The sequence below is a fragment of the Zingiber officinale genome, chromosome 1A, assembly GCF_018446385.1.
Source record: "Zingiber officinale cultivar Zhangliang chromosome 1A, Zo_v1.1, whole genome shotgun sequence".
Taxonomy (NCBI): Eukaryota; Viridiplantae; Streptophyta; class Magnoliopsida; order Zingiberales; family Zingiberaceae; genus Zingiber; species Zingiber officinale.
Window position 1 is genome coordinate 126,752,643 of NC_055987.1, and position 21,480 is coordinate 126,774,122.

General features: G+C 37.2%; 1 protein-coding gene across 4 annotated transcripts; it reads left to right on the forward strand.

Annotated features, from left to right (window-relative positions):
• Nucleotides 1-5,760: 5,760 nt before the first annotated feature.
• On the forward strand, nucleotides 5,761-20,343 carry LOC122031657 (FIP1[V]-like protein). Of its 4 annotated transcripts, none has more exons than XR_006125813.1 (10): nucleotides 5,761-6,420; nucleotides 7,265-7,428; nucleotides 7,733-7,859; nucleotides 7,946-8,011; nucleotides 8,104-8,220; nucleotides 8,338-8,439; nucleotides 8,575-8,675; nucleotides 9,872-11,648; nucleotides 16,604-17,323; nucleotides 19,849-20,343. XR_006125813.1 is itself a non-coding variant. In XM_042590753.1 (9 exons), the coding sequence occupies exons 1-9, from the start codon at nucleotides 5,944-5,946 to the stop codon at nucleotides 17,183-17,185; spliced, it is 3,519 nt and encodes a 1,172-aa protein (XP_042446687.1). In that variant the 5' UTR covers nucleotides 5,761-5,943; the 3' UTR covers nucleotides 17,186-17,451. The 4 variants fall into 4 exon arrangements, 1 of the variants encoding a protein (XP_042446687.1); XR_006125807.1 differs by having other exon boundaries at nucleotides 7,940-8,011; nucleotides 19,849-20,342; XR_006125808.1 differs by having other exon boundaries at nucleotides 7,940-8,011; nucleotides 8,344-8,439; nucleotides 19,849-20,342.
• The last annotated feature ends 1,137 nt before the right edge of the window (nucleotides 20,344-21,480 follow it).

Below are 21,480 nucleotides of genomic sequence, written 5' to 3' on the forward strand. Positions count from 1 at the left end.
AAGTCAGTGGAAATTCTTGATTATCGCAGTGGACTACTTCTCGAAGTGGGTGGAAACTGAGCCACTCGCGAGAATAACTGAGCATATGATCATTAAGTTTGTTTGTCAAAACATCATATGTCGGTTTGGCATCCAACACCGGCTCGTATCAAATAATGGGAGACAATTCGCCGGTCAGAAGCTTAGAGAGTGGTGTGAGGGCTATGACATCCAGTAGGCCTTCACCTCTATGGTCTACCCCCAGAGCAACAGGCAAGCAGAAGTCACTAATAGAGAAATCCTTAGAGGTCTACAGGCTCGGATCGACCACACCAGAGGCAGCTGGGTTGACGAGCTCCCCAGTGTGTTATGGGCCCTCTGTACGACCCCAAAGGAGGGGATCGACATAACTCCTTTTCATTTAGTATACGGCGGTGAAGTAGTCGTCCCTGTAGAGGTTGGAATGGAATCCGATCGGGTGTGGTTCTACAATGAAGGAAATGTCGGACGGAGATTCATGGAGCTCGACTTGGTAGACGAGACGCGAGCTAAAGTAGCCATTCGGCTAATGACATACCGGCAGTGGATAAAGCAGAACTATAACCAGAGGGTGATCTTGAGGTCTTTCCAGGTCGGCGATCTCGTTAGAAGAAAGTAAAGCCGATCGGCGACGTCACCAAGCTCAAAGCCCCATGGGTGGGACCTTTTAAGATCGTGCAAAGGTTCCGCTCAGGCGCCTACTACTTGGAGGATGAGAGCGGAAGATAGCTTGAGCAGCTGTGGAGCGTGAATCATCTCCAACCCTACATGGTCGGGTGAGAGGTGCACAAGTGAACACGGATGTATTTGTATATTGCTTCATGGATGCAGGACAAATATGAATAAAAGCGAAGTACGCCACTTTTGAGCTGAGCCAACGGTTGAACGACAACCTTAAACCCTACTTTTCACCAACGGTCGAGCGACAACCTTAAACTCTTGTCTTCACCAACAGTCGAGCGGTGACCTTAAACCCTAGTCTTCACCAATGGTCAAGCAGAGACCTTAAACCCTCGTCTTCACCAACGGTCGAGTGACGACCTTAAACCCTAGTCTTCACCAACGGTCGAGCGGCGACCTTAAACCCTCATCTTCACCAACGGTCGAGTGGCGACCTTAAATCATAGTCTTCACCAACGGTCGAGCGGCAACCTTAAACCCCTGTCATCATCAGCTGTTGAGCGGCGACTTTAAACCCTAGTCTTCACCAATGGTCGAGCGGCGACTTTAAACTCTAGTTTTCACCATAGGTCGAGCGGCGACCTTAAACCCTCATCTTCACCAACTGTTGAGCAGCGACCTTAAACCCTAGTCTTAACCAACGGTCGAGCGGTGACGTTAAACCCTAATTTTCGCAAATGGCCGAGTGACAACCTTAAACCCCTGTCGTCATGAGCGGTTGAGCGGCGACCTTAAACCCTTGTCTCGATAAGTGGTCAAGCGCTGATCTTATAACTCAAGAACGATGAACGATTGACCGTGAATACACACTACTCAAAAGCTCCAAGTCTTCAAAATACGGTGATCGTTTGGGAGTATTCTGCTATGACTTCTTATCACTAATCGGAAGGTGACAAAGCCACAATAAGCAACTCGTAATCTCACTCAGGGTTTTACATGGCAACATGAGCAACAAAAATACGAGTCAAATCGAAAGATGCCGAATGGTGGCAAGGGAACGAATGAATAAGAAAAGATTGTCGGACGGACGATCATTCATTAAGACTTGCATGAGGATTACGAACAAGGGTGAATACAAAATCACTCCAAATAATCAAGCACATCGTCAGGAAGCAACTCGGTGAGTTTATCCCAACTAATGATGTTGCTGGTTAGAGCAGCTGACAGATAGCCTCCCTCTCTAAGCTGGTCGATCGTCCCGTCGATGTCCAAGTTGAAGAGGTGGAGCGCCCGATCGGAAAGCTGATCATTGAATGCATCCAAGCGGAGGTAGTTTTTATTTATAGTCTCAAACTGGTCAGCCTCGGCATCTTGATAAATTTTCATAGGGAACGGTCACATAGCTGACCGTCGGGTTACGTCGGTCCATTCAGAAGCTAAGGAGTGTCATAAGCCGATCGGGGTGAAAAGCGTCTTTGACAATTTGTCTAGTCAGTCGGACTTGCAGCCTCATTCGACTATACTTGAGGGGGAGGTATGTGATGCGACGATAAGGAGGGGCCCACCCGACAGGGGTTGATTGTCATGATGGAGGTCAGAATCAAGGCGGTCAACGTTCAGGTATCATATGGCCAAATGGAGGATAATCGCATTGGCTGGTCGGGCGATCAGGCCCACGACTGGGAGGAGAAGGCTCCGGTCTGACCCCACCTTTGACTCGGGGAGGTGTCAAACGACCGACACTCAATGGAGTGTTATCAGACGCTAGGAGGAGGAGATGATATGCAGAATCTTGACAGATCAGCTACCCCACTCGGACAGACAACAGGACTCGGCACAAGCTTAGCGGAACTCTGGCCGAGCGAATGCGGCATAGGGGCAGTGAAGTTCCAACCGAGCGGCTAACCCACTCAGCTCAGCAACAGACACATTATGTTATACCTTGATATCCTTTTTGGAGTTAGTGTCGCTGACATCAGGCATGGTCGACAAGAAGATCGTACGACGAAAGCTTCCACTATCACATCAGAGATATGCTCGACTTGTTAAGGTATTGTGTCAAGGACACTTTACTAACAAGTCTTTTCAGGATAAACTTCGAGAAGCGTGCTCGCCATATGATGCGGCAATAAGGAGGGGCCCACCCGACAGGGGTCGATTGCTACGGTGGAGGTCAAAATCAAGGCGGTCAACGTTCAGGTATCATATGACCAAACGGAGGATAATCTTATTGGCCAGTCGGGCGATCAGGCCCCCGAATGGGAGGAGAAGACTCTGGTCTGACCCCACCTTTAACTCGGGGAGGTGTCAAATGATCGACGCTCAATGGAGTGTTGTTGGACGCCAAGAGGAGGAGACGATAATGCAGAATCTTGGCCGATCAACTACCCCACTCGGCTAGGCAACAAGACTTAGCACAGGCTCAGCGGAACTCTGGCTGAGCGGACGTGGCACGGGCGGAGTGAAGTTCCGACCGAGTGGCTAACCCACTCAGCCCAGCAACAGACCCACTTTGTTATACCTCAATATCCTTTGGAAGTTAGTGTCACTGACACTAGGCATGGTCGACAGGAAGATCGTACGACGGAAGCTTCCACTGTCACATCAGAGATATGCTCGGCTTGTTAAGGTATTGCGTCAGACACTTTACTTACAAGTCTTTTCAGGAAAAACTTCGAGAAGCGTGCTTGTATAAGGAAGCGTGTGTGCATGCTACAGGAACTCTATATAAATGGGGGTCCAAATATCGGCGAAGGTACACAATATACACTATTTGTGCTATAGTTTTTATTCTTGTTGCTCCACCTTCTACATCATCGTCGGTGACTGACTTGAGCGTCGGAGGACCAACGCTGGAGACCCCTTCCTTGGCTCGGCACTGACGTCATCTGTCTTGCAGGATGGAGTGGAGTCTATAAGCGATCAGCGGGACATCCACATCTACAGCTTTCCATCTCATCGACTTTTGGACAGGATCATACTACATTATTTTTTGTTATGCTTTACTTAACTTTAAATTGTATTTTATAATAAAAAAGGGAGAGATTGTTGGTGCAGGAAGCACTAGATGATCGAACCTAAGTTTTAATTATGGTAAAGGGTTCAAAATTAAGGTTTTTTGTTGTTCTAACATGTTTGTCTCAGTGTGAAGGAAAGTCCTAAGTGATCTTAGGCAAAGTAAAAGTTCTAGTTGAGGCTAGGCAAAGAAAGTCCTAGTGGATACTAGGCAGGTGGAAAGTCCTAGCTACGGTTATGCAATAAAATCCTAGTCTGGGGGACTGGGCAAAGTCTTGGCAGGTTGAGGATGTCGGGCGAAATCCTAGGGTCAGGGACACTAGGTGTAAGTCCTGGGAGTCGCGGACACTAGGCGGAAGATTGAACGAGTCGGGGTTCGGACGTCCAGCAGAAAGTCCTGAGGCCTCGAATGTTGAGCAAAAGTCTAGACGGTCTAGAGGATTGGTCTGGCAAAGGGTAATCTTTCTTGAGGGAAATAGGCGAGGACGCATTCCTTAAAAAGGTAATAATAGGCGTTGGTCCGACTTAGAGTTTCGATGAAACTCAAAGTCAGGACCGACCAATTTAGAGGTTGTCAAAACGTAATTCTTTATATATACTGTTGCATGGACTAACTCTTTTTTGTAGGAAAGATAAAGGTAGAAAAAAGTGGTTGGGGCGCTGGAAGGGATCTGAGCACCCAGACTCCTCCGGGTGTCCGGAATTGTTCCAGGCGCCCGGGTAAGTTTCTGTTCGATTTTGAGGAATATCCTAAGGAAATTGCCTTATGGTTTTACTATTTATTTGATAAATATAGATTCACTATTTGAGTGTATATTATATATTTGAATAGTCTTAAACTCATTTACTAAATGTCCGCAATACAATTTATAGCATGAGAGAATTTGTGATTTATGTGTCTATGAAGTTCTTACTACAGCTCGAGTGTAAGTTTCCTTCAACTTGAGGTATACAAATCATCTTGGTTATGAAGACTTATACTTTGACATCTTAAGGAAACATCTCTTGAAGGTGTGGACCTAAGATGATTGAGTATAAGTCAAAGTGTCCGAAGGTGTTTGGATAGTCTACAGAGGATTCATCGCTCCTTACGAGGAGACATATACGTTATGATAACTCGTTAGGATTATTACTCAAAGTCTTTGGTTAAAGTATCACATGTTAGAAGTATGAGACTCTTGTACACATGTATGAGTAATTTGAATCCGTAGAATGTGGAAGCATTACTTGGGCTAGGTGTGATATAGTCAGTCTAGTGGGGGTAGACACATAGACCATGTCCTTAATCAATTGGATATAAGACGAGTAAAAGGAATGAGATATGACTCAATATATGTTCAGAATTACTTCTTAGATCAACTGTGATTTTTCGATTAATTGGGGATCATGATGTATTACTATGTGTCACTCATGATCGTTCCATAATTAAGTAGTTAATTATGAACGACCAAAATAAATCGAAAACCTATTGAGTCACGCATACTATGAGTCTCTAAAAGATATAAAACAAGTTAGAAAATAAGATTCTTAAATCAAGAGATAAATATTTAGTTGCACCAGACATAAGACAAATATAGAAATATTTATCGGAATGAAAGCGCGGATGAACCACATCTATTATGAAAAAGTTGGACCGTATTTGGTTTAGTCATGAACCAATTTGATTTAGTTGTGAACTAAACTAAGAGGTTAATGAACTAATTTTTAATTAAGACATAATGAGTTAGATTTGGACTTCCTAATTTAATTTATTAAAAAAAACTATATATTAATATAATTAAGAAAAAAATAATATACAATTCATTATAATTTATTTAGATTTAATATTATAATTCAATCCCTAAATTTTATCCATCAAATTCATCAAATTTCATTAAAAGACTACTGCAACACACACACAAAATCATTAAAAAAATAAAAAAATGCTGTGCTATAAACGTATTTTTTAAATCACGAGAATTAAAACGAGCGGCTTGAAATTTATATTACACGGCAAAAGTTTTCTTTATTTTGCGAGGGAGCAGTTTCAGATATTTCCGAGCTTGGGGAGGATGAAAATGTAAAAATGGCACGATATAAAATAAAAAATAAATCCTCAGTGAAAGCCTGATAACTGGTCTCTTTCCTCTCTCTCTCTCTCTCCTGTGCGGCAGTCTCTGACGATTTTCGCCGATCGTATCTCCGTAGCGAATTAGGGCTTCAGAATCATGGCGATCACTTGGTTTCTCTTCTTCCTCCTGAAGCCACGCTCGCAGTCTTCGATAATCCCGTTAATCGTTATGCGGTCCCATGTTTAGTCCAGGGGTATCACTTCTTTCGCTTCCTCAGGCTATGGGATCGGTGGAGGATGATTTCGAAGAGCTTTACGCTGACCTTGATGACCAAGTGAACGCCGGCATCGCCATAGCCCAGGGATCGTGCTCGGGAAAGGAGTTTGATTCTATCAGTGAGGGGTCGGGTGAGAGGCCAGCGAGTTGTGATGATGCCGGGGATTTAGTTGTGGCAGTCGAGAGCGAGAGCGAAGATGACCTACATATAGTCCTTAACGAAGAAAACTGCTCACGTATGATGGCTTTGGAGAGACGAAACAGTGGATTGGGAGCGGGGTGGTGCCGAGAAGAAGAGGACGAGGACGAGGACGAGGACGGGGATTTGGTGATCCTTACTGAGTTCAGCCAACATCGGAAAAATAACCTTACGCGAGTTGAAAAGTTGCCCATCACGGATGGGCTGGCGCATGGAAGTGCTACTAGAAGTGCGAGTCAGGTCGGTTGGGTACAATTTTAAATGCTTGCACGATTATTTTTGTCTCGATAGTTTTGGTGAAGTGATGTCTTGACTCAGTGTTTTCCTCTTTATGTTTCTCTTATACATTGGGTATTTTTCTTTATTGGTGGCTTAATTGAGTTCCATTTTTCAGTAAGGGCAGTGCTGTATGCTTTCTAAGTTAAGTTGGGTCATTTTTTATTACTAGTGAGACTTACTTGTGTGATTTCTGCAATCAAACTTGTTTATGACTGAAATACTTATTTTAAAGGTTGGGCTGAAAAAAAGGGGTTAAAGATCAGTATTTAGAAACTTGCATGTTCAAGAGGAAACTGCTCCTTTACTTGTGAAGGACATCACTTTTGCACAGGCTTGTGTATAATATATTATAGATGTAGTAATGTTGATCATAAATGGGGATTTAGCATAATTTTGTCGTGTGTTAGTATACTTTATCGCTACGCTATAAATAGGGATATAGAGTCATGTAAACCACAAAGGCACTGGAAATGTGAACATGAAGAATATGCAGTTTAAGGTTTGGAGCTGCATAACATTTGTATTTCAATGCTTTATATGAATTAGATAAGTAAACCTTATTTTGATAGTTAGAAACTGTTTCTAAGGGTGTAGGACATTTTAGGTACAAGCTACAAATTCCTTTAGTGTGCCTATTTTTTGTTATTTATTTATTTATTTTTTCACTCTTATAAGCTTTATTATTTTTTATGAATTCTTTCTAGTACTAAACTTGGTTACTTTCTGTTATATGCTGTTTTTGCTAAGTTTGTCTATTTTGCAGCAATATTTGACTTCTAACATATATCTTGTTTGCATTTCATAGTGTGTAAGATCACAAATAGGAGGATTTCCAACCAAATCAATAACTTCAGTCTCACAGAATGGTGCCTGTGATCAGCTTACCATACCCCTTGGTGTTTCTGCATCCTGCAATTCATGTATCTTGTCAACATCTCATAATAGACATCTTTTCTGGCCTAGAAAAAGGTCTGTTTGTGTAGCTCCATAATTGAGAAAATTTAAGGCATCTTCTTTAGTTACATGGAAGCTGAAACTTTTGTGTATATTTGAATATCAGTCAGGTGTTTACTTTTATTCTTTGTATTGCTACCACCTGTTTCGTTATCCACTATGAATTGTTGTCTGCTATCAATGTAGTATCTATAATGGCTACAGTTGCTTTTCTCGTGATTGAATTTTTTAAGAGGCCTCTCAGTTGTTTTATTTTGATATTTTTGTTTGGATATATTTTCTAGTTTAAACGTGATCGTCCTTGGTTGACAATTTCTAGGACAATTTTTGACATCAATATTGAAGCACTTGAGCAAAAGCCTTGGAGGCAGCCGAGGGTAGATATAACTGATTACTTCAATTTTGACCTAAATGAAGAAAGCTGGAGAAGCTACTGCAGGGAATTGGTAATTTTGGCTGATACCCTGCTCATATTCTTTCTGAAGCTGCCTGACCATTTGAATGAATCTGAGATTTTTTTTTTCAGGATCAGTTTAGGCAGCAGCAAGCTGAAATGTCTGAACCATTTACTGTTAATGAATCATCTAGGTCAAATCAGGTATAATATCCACTCCAGTTCAGGGAAATCATTCTTTAGTTTTGTCATCGTCCAGATGTTCTATTCAATGGTTCTCAAATCTGGTACTTCAGTTTGTGCAGATGCCAACTAATGATAGTTACGAGTGTGAATATGTTCATCACATAAACAGAGTAAAGGCTTCTGTTTCCAATGGCAATCTTGATCACAAACTAAGATGGCTTGACATGGTATGTAAAAGTGAACTTTTGCTTCCTTTTGATCCACTTTCATTCAATGTCTCATTTGGTATGTAGTTGTTACACTTTTGTTCTGTTGCATATTCTAATTATGTTTATGTAACCCAGAAAAAGGGTAGAGCAATACAGGTGGAACATGGTATTGGCGAGCGTGTACCTTCGATAGATATAAAGCAACCAAGACATAGGGACTCCGATGTAGTTATACAAGTATGTATCTAAATATGTTGTTGAAGATGTTATATTCAAACTTTGTGGCTTTTTTTATGATTGCATAATAGGATATTTTTTTTGAACATTTGAATATATTGGTATCAACTTTGTGGTTTTCTTTTGGTGATTTAGGTGGCTATGAAGGATTTTGAGGATTGTCCAGCAGAAGAATCAGGACATGTTGAAAAGGGAGATAGACGTTTCTTAGGATATGTGCATGGGCTACATGAAAGGTGATCACTCAACTTTCTTGTTTTGTGTTTGGTCAATGATATATCATCATATATTAGTGTTCATATAATTTATATAGTTATCGTAGGATATATAAGCAGTGGTTTTTATGTATGAAAATAATTTGAGGCAAGCAATAACATACAAATTTCTAATTGATCTCTGATTACATAAAATTATTTATGATATCCATCTAGGGTTTTTGATTTAGTGACTTTGTCATATTTTGGTAAGAATAATTTATCTGCTATGTATCTTTTTGGCATTTTTTTTTATTAGGTTTGGGAGGAATTCCGGCATTATTGGTCAAGCAATTTAGGTTTTCAGGCTTGTACAATTACCTGGAATAAGAATAGGGATGCACACAAATGAAATTTGCTGGATTTTATGTTTGAAATCAATGATAGCATACTAGTAAAGGAATGAGAACTGAAGTGAGCTTGATTTGATGAAATGGAACAGAATAACCAAATTGGTGTGCAAGAAGTTCCTAACATTGTACTTTCAGTAGGGTTGTAAATGAACCAGGTGTCTGTGGAAAAGTTTGGTATTTAGTTCGATAAATATTGTTTATATTCATTCAATATTAATGAATATATAAAATAAATAAGTTTGAACACTAGTAAGCTTGGTTGGTTAACGTTCATGAATAATTTATGAATAAATTTATTTATTAACTCAGCTAAGATTTATTTTGTTATTTTTTTATTCACATACATAAAAATGTATTAATTTATAAATTTTATAATCTTAAATTATTTATAATATGTTAAAAATACAAAATAATATAAGTTTCATTAATTAAATAAATGTTTAACTCAATTTGGACAATAATGTTTTTAAGCTCGATGCAATAAAATTTTTAATAAACAAGCAACAAGCAGTAAATAAACAAGATTGAATATGGCTAAGCTCAGTTCAGCAGCTTGCCTCGTTTACACCCTTTGATTATCATGATTTATTTGACATAAGTTTTACTCGACTGTGCACTAGGTCTACAAATTTGCAGAAATTGAAATTATCATTTTTATGCATTCATTTTAAAGGCTAACTGGCAAATCTGGATATGTTTCTTATTTAGTTGATTCTAGTGATTCTTGATTCATATGGTGTTAATAAAGGAATGTATTGAAAACTCTTTCATCTTTAAAAGAATTTTCTGATTATCTTTTCAGAGAAAAATTTCCTTTTTGTGCAGTGCGAATTGTGAAAATATGGGTGTGCAAGCATCTAGCACCGTCATGCCCTCTTTGAAAACTTCAAAAACAAATTCTAAAGGCATCTCTGGGGCAGTTGATGCCGGAATTCCTTCAAATTCAGATGTGTGTATACAGAGAGCAATATCTCGTTCTCAAGATAGTAACATAAGTTCTTCAGACTGTCTTTCTGAATCTTCTAAATATCCAGGCTGTTCAAAGAAGATTCTTAATATTGTGAAACAGGAATCAACGAACTCAGTTGCTAGACTCCAAGAATCAAATATGTCTGACAGTTATTACTCCAATAGTTATGAAACCGACCACACAAAGTCAAGGAACAAAGATTTGAAGCTTGACAGAGTTGACCTTGGCCTCTCCCCTGAGATTTACAGAGATCATAATCAAAAGACAATTCACAGCACGGTTGAGTTGGTTACTCCTGCAGTTCATGAAGAAGCTTCTACCGTGTTCTACAACTCAAGCAAGAATAGTATTGACAAATTTGAAGTGGGTTTTAGAAGTGAAGGGAAACAAGGTTACAATACTGATGCTGGCAAACATTTAGATATTGAACCTCGGCATAGAAGATCCAGAAATTACAAAAACCCAGAACATTCTGTTGACAATTCGAGTAGAAAAGCTTCCAGTGAAGTATCCCTCAGGAAGGCTAATTATGATGAAACTACCAAGAGTAGAAAAGCTTCCACTGAAGTATCCCTCAGGAAGGCTAATTATGATGAAACTAACAAGAGAAACTTGTCAGAAAGGGATTGTTCTCATCCAAAAAGAGTTCCACCAAAGGATAATAGAACATATTCTACAAACTTCCTTTTTTCTGAGGGATATGATGGAAGAGTGTTAATAAATGATCCTTGTGAGGATTCTGATGAATTAATTTCAGAATCTGATTCATTCATCTTGGAAAAATTGCCATATCTGGGGCATCAGAAGAGAAAATCAGATCGACAAATTATGTTCAAAGATGGATGCAAGGCAAATGCAAGATATAGAAAACATATAGCTTCATCAAGTGAGGATGAAGAATTGTTCAGTGGCAAATCTTCTAGGCATGCACTGCAAAATTCTGGAGGATTAAGCAACTTAAAAAGGCGCAGTAGGATTAATGAAAGTCATGCTATGGAAATGAATTGGTATACTGAGCATTATGTGACAAGAGAAAAAAGAGGTCTTTATGGTGCCAATACCAAAAGAAATAAGTTTTCTGTAACCTTAAAATCAAGTGGACAGTGTGTTGATGATAAGCAATCTCTTCCCATCAGGAACAAAAAATCTAGGAAAAATAAATATGACAGCAGTTCGAGAAGTATCAACTGTCAAGGTTATTCATATGTTGAAGGAAATGTTGCTCTTTGCCCTATGCTTAGAAGAGATGATGGGGATTCATTTTCTAATGAGAATATAAAATTCTCTGGTACAAGTGCAATGTCAGGGCTACAACACCTTGTTGATGGTGAAATTTATCTTAGGCATCAAAAGCAGGCCCGCTTGACCATGGAGAAAGAATCCCCCAACTTTGTAAAGAATTCAAGGATGGATAAAATTCAAGTAAACCATCATGTTGTTGGTTACAATCACTCTGAAGATCATGTACATTTTAGTGGTAGGAAGAAAGTAATCACTGAAGAATACACCAAACCTGAGTCTACGAGAGGTGGTAGATCTTTGTTGGAGAATTTTGATAAGGAGAGGCATGACTTGGGCACTTTAGAGCATAGGGAGCCTATTAATTTGCGTGTGAATGGTGTGAAAAGAAAGGTAAAACTTGGGTTGACCAAGTCTAATATTTTGTATCACTGTATTTGTATCAGTTTAAATATATCTGCCATTACAGTATTTGGTGGCTTCATTTTTACTCAAATTATATTACCTCGTAATGAATTCATGAGCTTCTCCTTGGATGAACAATTGATCACTCCACATTTAAATTTAGAGGATAAGGCAATTTATTCTTAAGTAGGTAGTGAACACTTCTTTCTCATTGTTTCTTAAGTAGCAATTCTTTTCTTTTTTTTCATGTAATATCAGGATCAAGGTTCAAGGACCAATATCAGTACCACTACAGGAATCTTCTCTTATTGTGTGCCACAAGTATATCAATTAAAAGTTCAAAATGTCAATTTTATTATGGTCAATTTTGTTATATCAAAGTTCTAAATTATGTCTTTCTAATACTAGCATAGGCAGGAACCACCGAGTGCCAGCATGCTTGTGGTAGAATTGCCAATACTCCTAAAATCAAATTGTCAATTTTTTCCTCTTATTTATGTATTATGACTTGCTACCTGGTACTTCAATTTCAACATTATGCATTTTGGTTAGAACTCCAGAATTATCACATTATTTTTTTTCACGAAGTCTGTTCATTGTCTGTGAACATTTTTGTAACTACATGATCACTTATTATTTACGATTGTTTTTGCATAATGCATATTAGTTTGCGCAATTCCTAGAACTGCTCATCTTTTTCCTGTCAGCTTGACATGCTTGTTGATAGTAAATATGTTGGATGGATGACTAACAAAACAATAACAATTTCTTTTAGTTGCTCTGGTTCAGTTACATTGCTGTCTTTTTATTGCTCAAGTAGTGCTATTATCAGATATTGTGCTAAGTGAGTCATATGTGACATTGATCTGCTTGCAAATAGCAGAAGTAAAAGGTAAACCCAACTTGGTTCCTTCTCATTCTCAATAGTGTGTGAATTATTAGAGTTGGTCTGTTGCTAGTTAGTTCATAGAAACACCTTTTACTGACATTCTGTTACTCTCTTTGAACCAATAAGTAGATTCACTCTAAGAAATTGCAGTTTATGCTTTGAATTGAAACAACAATTGCTAACTTAAAATGCACCAGTGTGACAGCTCATTAATTTCTTAAGAATAAGAACTTTAGGTTCTTTCTCTAGTCTTGTCATTTTTTCCCCATAGGGACGTGCACAAAGCATCTTTCATGAGAGTTTTATGCAACAGTTTTCAGTAAATCACTTGATCTGTTAGAAACCATTTTGGTTTTTAACTCTTCTAACATGCTGTGCATATCAATTAGTCCTTACTCCCAAGATAATAATCTTTAGAAGCTTGTTGATGAATCTTTTCTTTAGTAGATTTTCTCCATCAATATTTTCTTGACCATTAAGAATCCGCAATCTCATCTATCTGAGAAGTTTAAGAAAGGTGTATTAAGTGACTTGCATCACTCTTCAGAATTATAATCTTTAATGATACTTAAAGCCCAAGAGGGAGTCCAATGCCTACTAAAATGTTGATGCAATTAAATGAGGGACATCTAATCATGTTTAATAATCTTCAATAATGTGGGAATCATCTCCTTGCTTCCTAGTCCCTTTGACATGTCTACTTTTCAACAACAATGGAGGTAAGAGATTGACTATGATATCATGTACTCAAGATGGAGTCTAATCTAACTCAAAATGCCAATAAACTTAGATGAGGTTCCTTTTGTATCCAAGCAAGCTTGATAACCCTTAACAATGTAGGACTAAGAGGTGGAGTTGCATACTCTCATTCTCACTTTACTCCTATATTCAACAATATTTAAGCCTGAGAGTGCTCATGTTCATAGATAATCATGCTGGTTTTTGCCTGTCAACTTGTTAGGATGATTTTTGCATTTTGGATTCCATCTGAGTTGTTGAAAAGTGATTTAAATGGATGCATCTGGGAAAACAGGAACTTGTCTCCGCTATTTATTTGAGAGTGATTGGATAAATTTTATCTATCAGGAGCCTTCATGAAGGTCATATTGTTGGTAGTACGCATGCCATTTACATTTTTAAGTATGTCACTCAAGCTGGGTAATCTGGGATTTGATCTATCCATATCATCTTAACTTATTTTTATTATTATTTATGATCTATCAGTACTTATCTAACTGTTTACAAAAATATGTTTTATTTTATCTCGTATTTTTTCATTTATATGAATATAGGCACGATGTGGGCTGACTCTTCCCCAAGGACTCCGCATTGGCAGGAGCTTCACCTTTTTTTTTTCTTTGCTGATATGAATGCATTTCAGGTCTAACAATATTGCCATAAGAAAGACTGATAGGTGCTGAAATCCATGCTTACTCATTTCTGACAAGAAAATGCATATTTTGTTGGAGATTATACCAAAATGCACCATTATTTTTCAGATGTACAACACACCTATTTGTGGTTTTGACAGAAACACATCCTTCTTACAATTTGTCCTCATGATACCCTACATTCAAATTTTGCTAAGGGAACCTACCAGTCTGATCCTCCATCGTTGCTTGATACTAGAATGTGTTTTTTTTCATGTTATCTGAAGTCTGAACAATAATGGACGCTGGTATTATTTTGTAAACCATCACTTTTGTCCCTTCCCACAAATGTTGCAGTCTATCATTAATTAAGTACAACTTGGAGAATATAATATTAGCAGAAGTTGAAGATGATAATTGATCTTTTGAAATCCCATGCATCATATAAAAGCTACATGTTATGAGATTTCAATCAATGCTAAATATCATGGACTCTTCAATTAATCACCTTGTCTGTCTTTAGTTCATCTCGTGGATAGTTGGGAGTGGTTGTCGATGCTTCATCTTGTGCAAGAATATGGGTCTTCTGTATGATAGTACAGGTGTTACTAAACAAATATTCTTTACTAATTTACAATTTTTTTTTTGCTGTTTTAACACTTTTTAAATGTTCCCTAAGTTCCCTTTGATATGCTTAAAACGACATTATTAGTTCTTTCTCATGGCTGATCCAATGATCTGTCATCAATGCTTGAACAAACTATCACCTTTCATATACCTTTCCATGAAATCGATGGGTTATTACAATTTCTGCTTAATAGTGCATATTATGTTTTCATATGCACTTCTGCAGTAAATGATGTGGTGAGAAGTGTCTTCCTTTATCTTACTTATGCTAGTTCATTGTGTTGTCTTGCATCACGCTAGGTTATTGATGTAGGATTATTCATGCATAATAGGATTTATCCTTTTGGGGTTTGATGGGCCATAACTTTTTTATATTTATGTTGGAGATTTGTCTTGCTTAAGTGTATATGTACTCTCAATTTAATAGGGATTGTGGTATAGAAGGAGAGAGATTCACTTGATTATGAATGCTTGCTTGAACATAGTTGATATGGGCCGTATAGCTAAATCTTTGAATAAAATTCCTCAGACTGCCAAACTTCTTAGCCTAAATTTCATTTCCTCTTGTAAAATTCAGTTGAATAAATCATAATACTAAATCCTTGACAAATCGCGTCTGTTCTCTAGCCTATTCAGTATTTAATTCTTCACTTTCATGGAGTTATAGATGTGGGAATTTACTTTGTTAAACAAAGGTGCCCAATCACTAGTCAGACTGCCAAACTTCTTAGCCTAAATTTCATTTCCTCTTGTAAAATTCAGTTGAATAAATTATAATACTAAATCCTTGACAAATCGTGTCTGTTCTCCAGCCTATTCAGTATTTAATTCTTCACTTTCATGGAGTTATAGATGTGGGAATTTACTTTGTTAAACAAAGGTGGCCAATCACTACTCTAAACCTACCCATCTGATTCAATTAGAACTAATTGCTGCAAGATCTGTGACCTTCCAGTTTCACAATACGTGAATGTGCCTTGTAGATATATTATACGAGTTTTAGTCAGTTTTCCTCTGCCAAATAACCTTTAAGTAGAGATTTATATCATTCATCATTAGCAAGGAGGTAATTTGTCTGTGTTGCTTGGCATTATCCTTTCTTTTGTAGTCTAGGGAAACTCAAACCTTTGAGGCTTGACTATTTGGGGGCTCAAATGTACATTTATCCACCATTGAGCAGTCATGTAAAAGGAATGTAAACTGCCTTTGGGAACCATAACCTGACAATGTCAATATGACTGTTGTATAGATTCTGGTACTAAGCTTTCACCTCACCAGATTAATTCCTTTCAATGTGTGCTTACTATCATCCACTACATGACCTTATCCTCCCAGTAGTTTGTGCAAACAAGGAAGGTTCCATTATTTTAGTTTTCATGACTACTCATTCCCAGGATACATGGTCTATCTATTGTAGTATAGTTCATCTTACTATAGTGAATCTAGCATAGCCTACCATATCCAGCCTGAACTGTGGCTTCTTTCTACTTCGAGGTTTAGTTGTTTTCAAGCTTCTTTGTTATGACAATGGTCTAATTATGGCATCTTCTTAGAAGAAAGATTTGGCATTTAAATGTGGAGGATGGACTAATAAGTTGGATTGAGAGAAAATTTTGCTTACTGGGGAATGCAATGAAACAATTACTTATTATATTTCTTTCTAGCATTAATTTTACTTCATAATTTCTATGCTGAATAAAAACTTGATGAATTATTTAGACAAAGATGTAGTAAATTCTTAACTCAAGTTGTTTGCTAATTGATTTTCTTATTTTTAAAAGTTCCAGTTTGGGATTTTTTTTTAATTGAGATATCCTATGTTAAATGAGTTCACCCTATTTTTGATTCTTGTGAACCAACAAAGATTTTTTTTTTTAACACTGATTGTCGTCTGAAAGTGCATTATCCATCTCTTTTTCTCCATTCTACAAGTCCTCAACGATTGTTTATATCTTTGCATTCTATGGTATTTGGGTTTTTTCAAATTAGAAATCTTACAATAGATATGCTCATAGGATGTTTCTTCTGATGGAGATACTAATCTCTTCTGGTTGCAGTTCCATGGAAATGACAATCCAGATAAAATGGTAACCAAGAGGCGTAGTGGTGCAAAACGTCAAAGAAGAAGAAAGTTGAAGAACTCCATAGGCATCCGTCATCAAGAGATTGCTCAGTCAAAACTTGAAAGAAAGCATCAACGGTTAGATGGATTCAAGTCGGTTATCAGCATAGGCAATGGAACACTAGCTGGCCAAGATCATGAAGATGATGAAATTGAAGAGGGCCAGCTGATTGAAGAAAGTGATGATGATCATGTAGCTGGCCTGTTACCGAGTGATCTAATTCCAATGAAACGCATGGACTTCCCTGTGGTTAAGCCTTACTTGCAGGCTCAGTTAGAAGTGAAAAAAGTACAAACCAAAGAGACGGCTACGAATGCCAACAACTTTGGGGGATGCTGCAACAATCGCATACTGGAGGCACTAACAAAGATGGAAAAACGTAGGGAGAGGTTCAAAGAACCAATTGCTCCTAAACAAGTAGAGGAGAAAAATCTTCCGATTGATACTACTCCAGCTTCAACAGAGGTTAAGGAACAAAGACCTGCTAGAAAACGTCGATGGGGAACTTCTAGCTAGCTGTGCTTTCATTCAGCGGGTAAAGAGTTTGGACCCTATTTTGCGAAGTTATATAGAATTCAATGCATATTATTATTACAACAAAAGAATGACCAGAGGATTCGGAAACAAAATGGTCTGCATCAAACTTCATTGAAGGTACCAAGTTCTGATATAGTTAAATTCTGTTTTTTTTTCTTATCTATAATGTATTAAAGATTTTGTTGCTTTGAATGCCACTTGCACTCTCAATAACTTGAGCAATGAGTTTATGGTAACCTATAAAACACTCATTTTTTTTAAGAAAAAATATGTTGAAGCAAAAAAAATAAATGTTTTCCTGGTTTATATTGCGTCTTGTTTTTGGTTGAGTTCCCTAGTGATGCTTTTTCTGGTCTTAGTCGATTGATTTTGAATGACATTAATATAGTAAAACTAGTAAAATCCTAACTAATGTTTTGTATTTTTGACATAAATTTCATAAATAAAATATTTTCATTTCATAATATTAAATAAAAATATCCCATTCAAAATTTAGATCTTTTTAAGCTTAAAACATTCCAAAGGACACAAAGATTTATGTCTTAATTTTAGTATTAGAATATCAGAATAAATAATCCATAAAGCTTAATTTTTTATTATTTATTATTTATTATATTTTTAGTTGGTATTTGTTATTCAGTTAGACAAACTGGAAAGTGGTAATTGAGAAATTTATTTATTAATTTTTAAAGTTGAGATTCAATCCTATTAAGATGTTTTGCTAGGCCATGAAACTTAATTTGAATGAAAGGAATACCCAATGAAGCTAATAAAATGCTTGTCTTCGTGATTTTAGTCATTTTAAATTGTTTCCTTTTTACACTGTTCAATAACTACTTTTGAAATTGTGTTAACAAACTTTCTAATTGTATGTGAAGTTATAAGCGTACATTGGTGGGCTTTCAATTGTATTGTTTTGGATGAAAAATCAAACCAAATTTACTCAAAAAACAAAAGAACTAGCTGTTCTGTGTATTTAAAAAAAAAATAGTTTAGATGGCTGAGAATTTTGCTTGATTAATCCTAGAAGTACTTTAATCTTAGAGATAGACTTTTTTCTAGTTCTAAATTTGCAATACAACTTATTCATGTTCAAGATGAACTTCTAAAATATTCATCCCTATTGAAATTTAGACTAGTATTCTTATGAGGAATGATACTAGCCTCTACTCTTCTTCGCGACTTGCGTCCGCGACCCAGCTGGAGACCCACGTGGATGAGACCAAGTCAGCAGCAGGTAAATGAATTGGTTTGAGTGGATACAAAAATTCTTCTCTCGCGATTTACAAGCTCTCCTTATCTACATCTCTCCTTCTTTGCCTCTCTCTTCTTCACAAAATTAGGGCTGAGACCCAGAGCAACCGACGACCTCATCATTCTCTCGCTGTCGCAGCTTTTTCTTGGAATTTCTCCTTTTCCTCATACCTTCTATTTCCGACCTCCATTCTCCATTTTTGACCGACCTCTGAGTCTCTTTCTTATTTCTCTGCGACGATGACCTCCTTCTTCCTCCGTGACCGACCTCCCTTCGCGAAAGATGAGTGAGTTTTTGCCCTAACCTAATTGCATCGGACACAGTTCTTCAGGGCTGCTAATTTCTGAACCCAAGCACAAGGACTCGTTGCGACCCTCAACCCTAATCTCGGCCAAGTCGAGCATCGAAGAATGCCTCCGCACAATCAACCCTAATTTCTCCATGGTCGTGATAAAGCATAGGAAGCAACGAAGACATTTCGGACCAGGTGAGAGCAGTTCGTGCCATAGTATTGAATTGAATTTTCTGCTCATTATAGCCCATTAAGTGAATTTTCTGTGTTTGTATTTAATGTGTCCTGTTTTTGAGTTGTCTCTTAAGATAATTTTTTTTGGGCTGAATACGATGCATATTGGAGCAAGCAGGAATGTAGGATCTTTGTGTTGAGTGAAATTATATAAGAATGGGCATGGGAAATTCATTACATACTGGATATTGAAGCTTTAATTTTAATTTGCTAGTTAGCATTGGAAACTTTTTGCAAGATGATGGTTTCATAACAAAAATGTCAGATTATGTTATTTTTTCTTTGGAATTTACAAAGCTATCATTTTGGGAGCTGAATTCTAGATTCACTCATACTATGAATTGCTCTTGCTGCCTACATTACGTTGTGGAGGAATTTTTTTTCTTTGACCTACTTGTTTGTTTGTGTTCTGAAACAACATATTAGCGTTTGGTCGATGCTTGTTTACAATTACTATCTTGTCTCTATTTTTGGATCTGTTGTTTCTTGGTGGAAGGATCTCTTTAAGTGATTACATTGAGGAGTTTGTGTTTCCCTTTCTTAGTACCTACTTTTTCTTTATAATTCAAATTGTCTAGTTATAAGAGTGTTAATTTAACTCCCAGCTCCCTGTAAGAGTGTTGATTTCTATAATTCAAATTGCTTTTGGATTTGTTGCTACTTGTTTGTTTAAGTGATTACTATTTTGTCTCTTTCATGTTTTCTTATTATGTCTATTTTTCGGCCTTGTTATCTGTTTTGATTCTATCACTGTTTTCTATTTTTTTGCTTTTATTTTCTGTTTTGTTTTTGCTCATATTTGTTTCAGGTCTTGTTTCCTTTTCTGTTTATTTCAAAGACTCTGTTATCTTTTTTTTTCAGGATCTATTTTCTGATTTTTTTCATGGCATCATCAAGTTTTAGCAACATCAACAATACGAGATTTCAACCTGTAACATGTAGGAACTGCGGACGAAATGCATTGATGTATATTTCTAGATCAACCAAGAATTCTAGGAGACAGTATTACAGATGTGTGCAACATGGATGGTAACAGTGGGTGCCGATCGATAATAGTTCAGCTGACAAAAGTGAAATTGAATATATTGCTGCTCATGGACAAAATCTGAGGATAATTAATGTACTGAAATTCATCTGGATATTGGTGGGCTTGAACTTGATTCTCTTAGTCATAATTCTGATTTTGGTATTAGTTTATCTGAATAAGTTGTTTTAAATAGTGTTGGTGTTGTAATGTAAGTGTTGTAAGTTTGGATTTGGATGCACCCTTCATTTTAGTTCATCTAGTTAATTACGTTTGATACGGTTGAATAATGTTGGTGTTGAAATTGTGGTAGGATAAGGAATTAGTGTCAAGTATTATTTTTGCCCCTATGTCATTTTGTTAATTAGTGTTGAGTATTATTGGAAGATGTGGAGCATTTTATTATTGATTAAATAAACCCACAATACAAATGTGAGCCAAACTTAGCATGAAAAAAGAGATGCACAGGCGACTTTCAATTGATTTTCTGCCAGGAGTACATCAGAGTGTATTGTGGGTACAAAAGTAAAATGCTAGGAATTTATTAACATAATGGACTAACAATTTCTTTACAAGATAAATATCACAAGTACAAAAGAATTACAATCACATTGGTGTAAATCTCCTCAGCTCTAACTGACAAGTAATGTTTGCTCAACATTTTTGACAACCAATATGCCTCCATCAAACAAATCTGTATTCAAAGGCATAGAAAGTATGAAACTGCAAAACAAGATCAACTCCAACTCCAATATATTGTGAAGAGCTGGAACTCATTGTCGAGTTTGATGGTGTGCTTAGGCTTGAAACCACAAGGGTGTGCAGTCAGTAGTTTTGCGACTCTCCTTTTGAATGGCTCCTGCTCACAAACACAAACACAAGAAAGATTTAGAATGCAATTCACAATGGCCAATAGATCAGTATAGCTTTTCTCACAAAGCTGATGGCAGTAATTGTACTAAAAATTCAATTATAGTGCTATTCACAGAGAGCAATATCAACACCAAATACATTTGAAACCAGTTATACCAACCTCAACATAAATTTTTAAGACACTAATAAAGTCTATGTTGCCAGCATGAGAGATGATTACTTTATCATACTGACATTTTTAGCGGCTTTCTACCAATTCTAAACGGCTTTTTACCAAAAGGGCCTAATAATTTTCATATCAAGCCCACGCTAGGCTTGATAATTTCCATATCAGGCCCACACAGGGCCTGATAATTTCCATATTAGGCCCAACGTGGGCTTGAAAAGTTTACAGAGATGTCGATGAAAGGAACGATTTAGACAAAGGAAACTTGGATCGCATCATACTTACACAGCTTCAATATATATACTATAAAGTTGTACTAGAATAAACCACCAATTGCCTGAAAATGGAAAACAAAGCCTTATAAAATTCTACTTGCAATCTTTGCCCGATGGCGTGGAAATGGAAAACAAAGCCAATGATATCAAACATT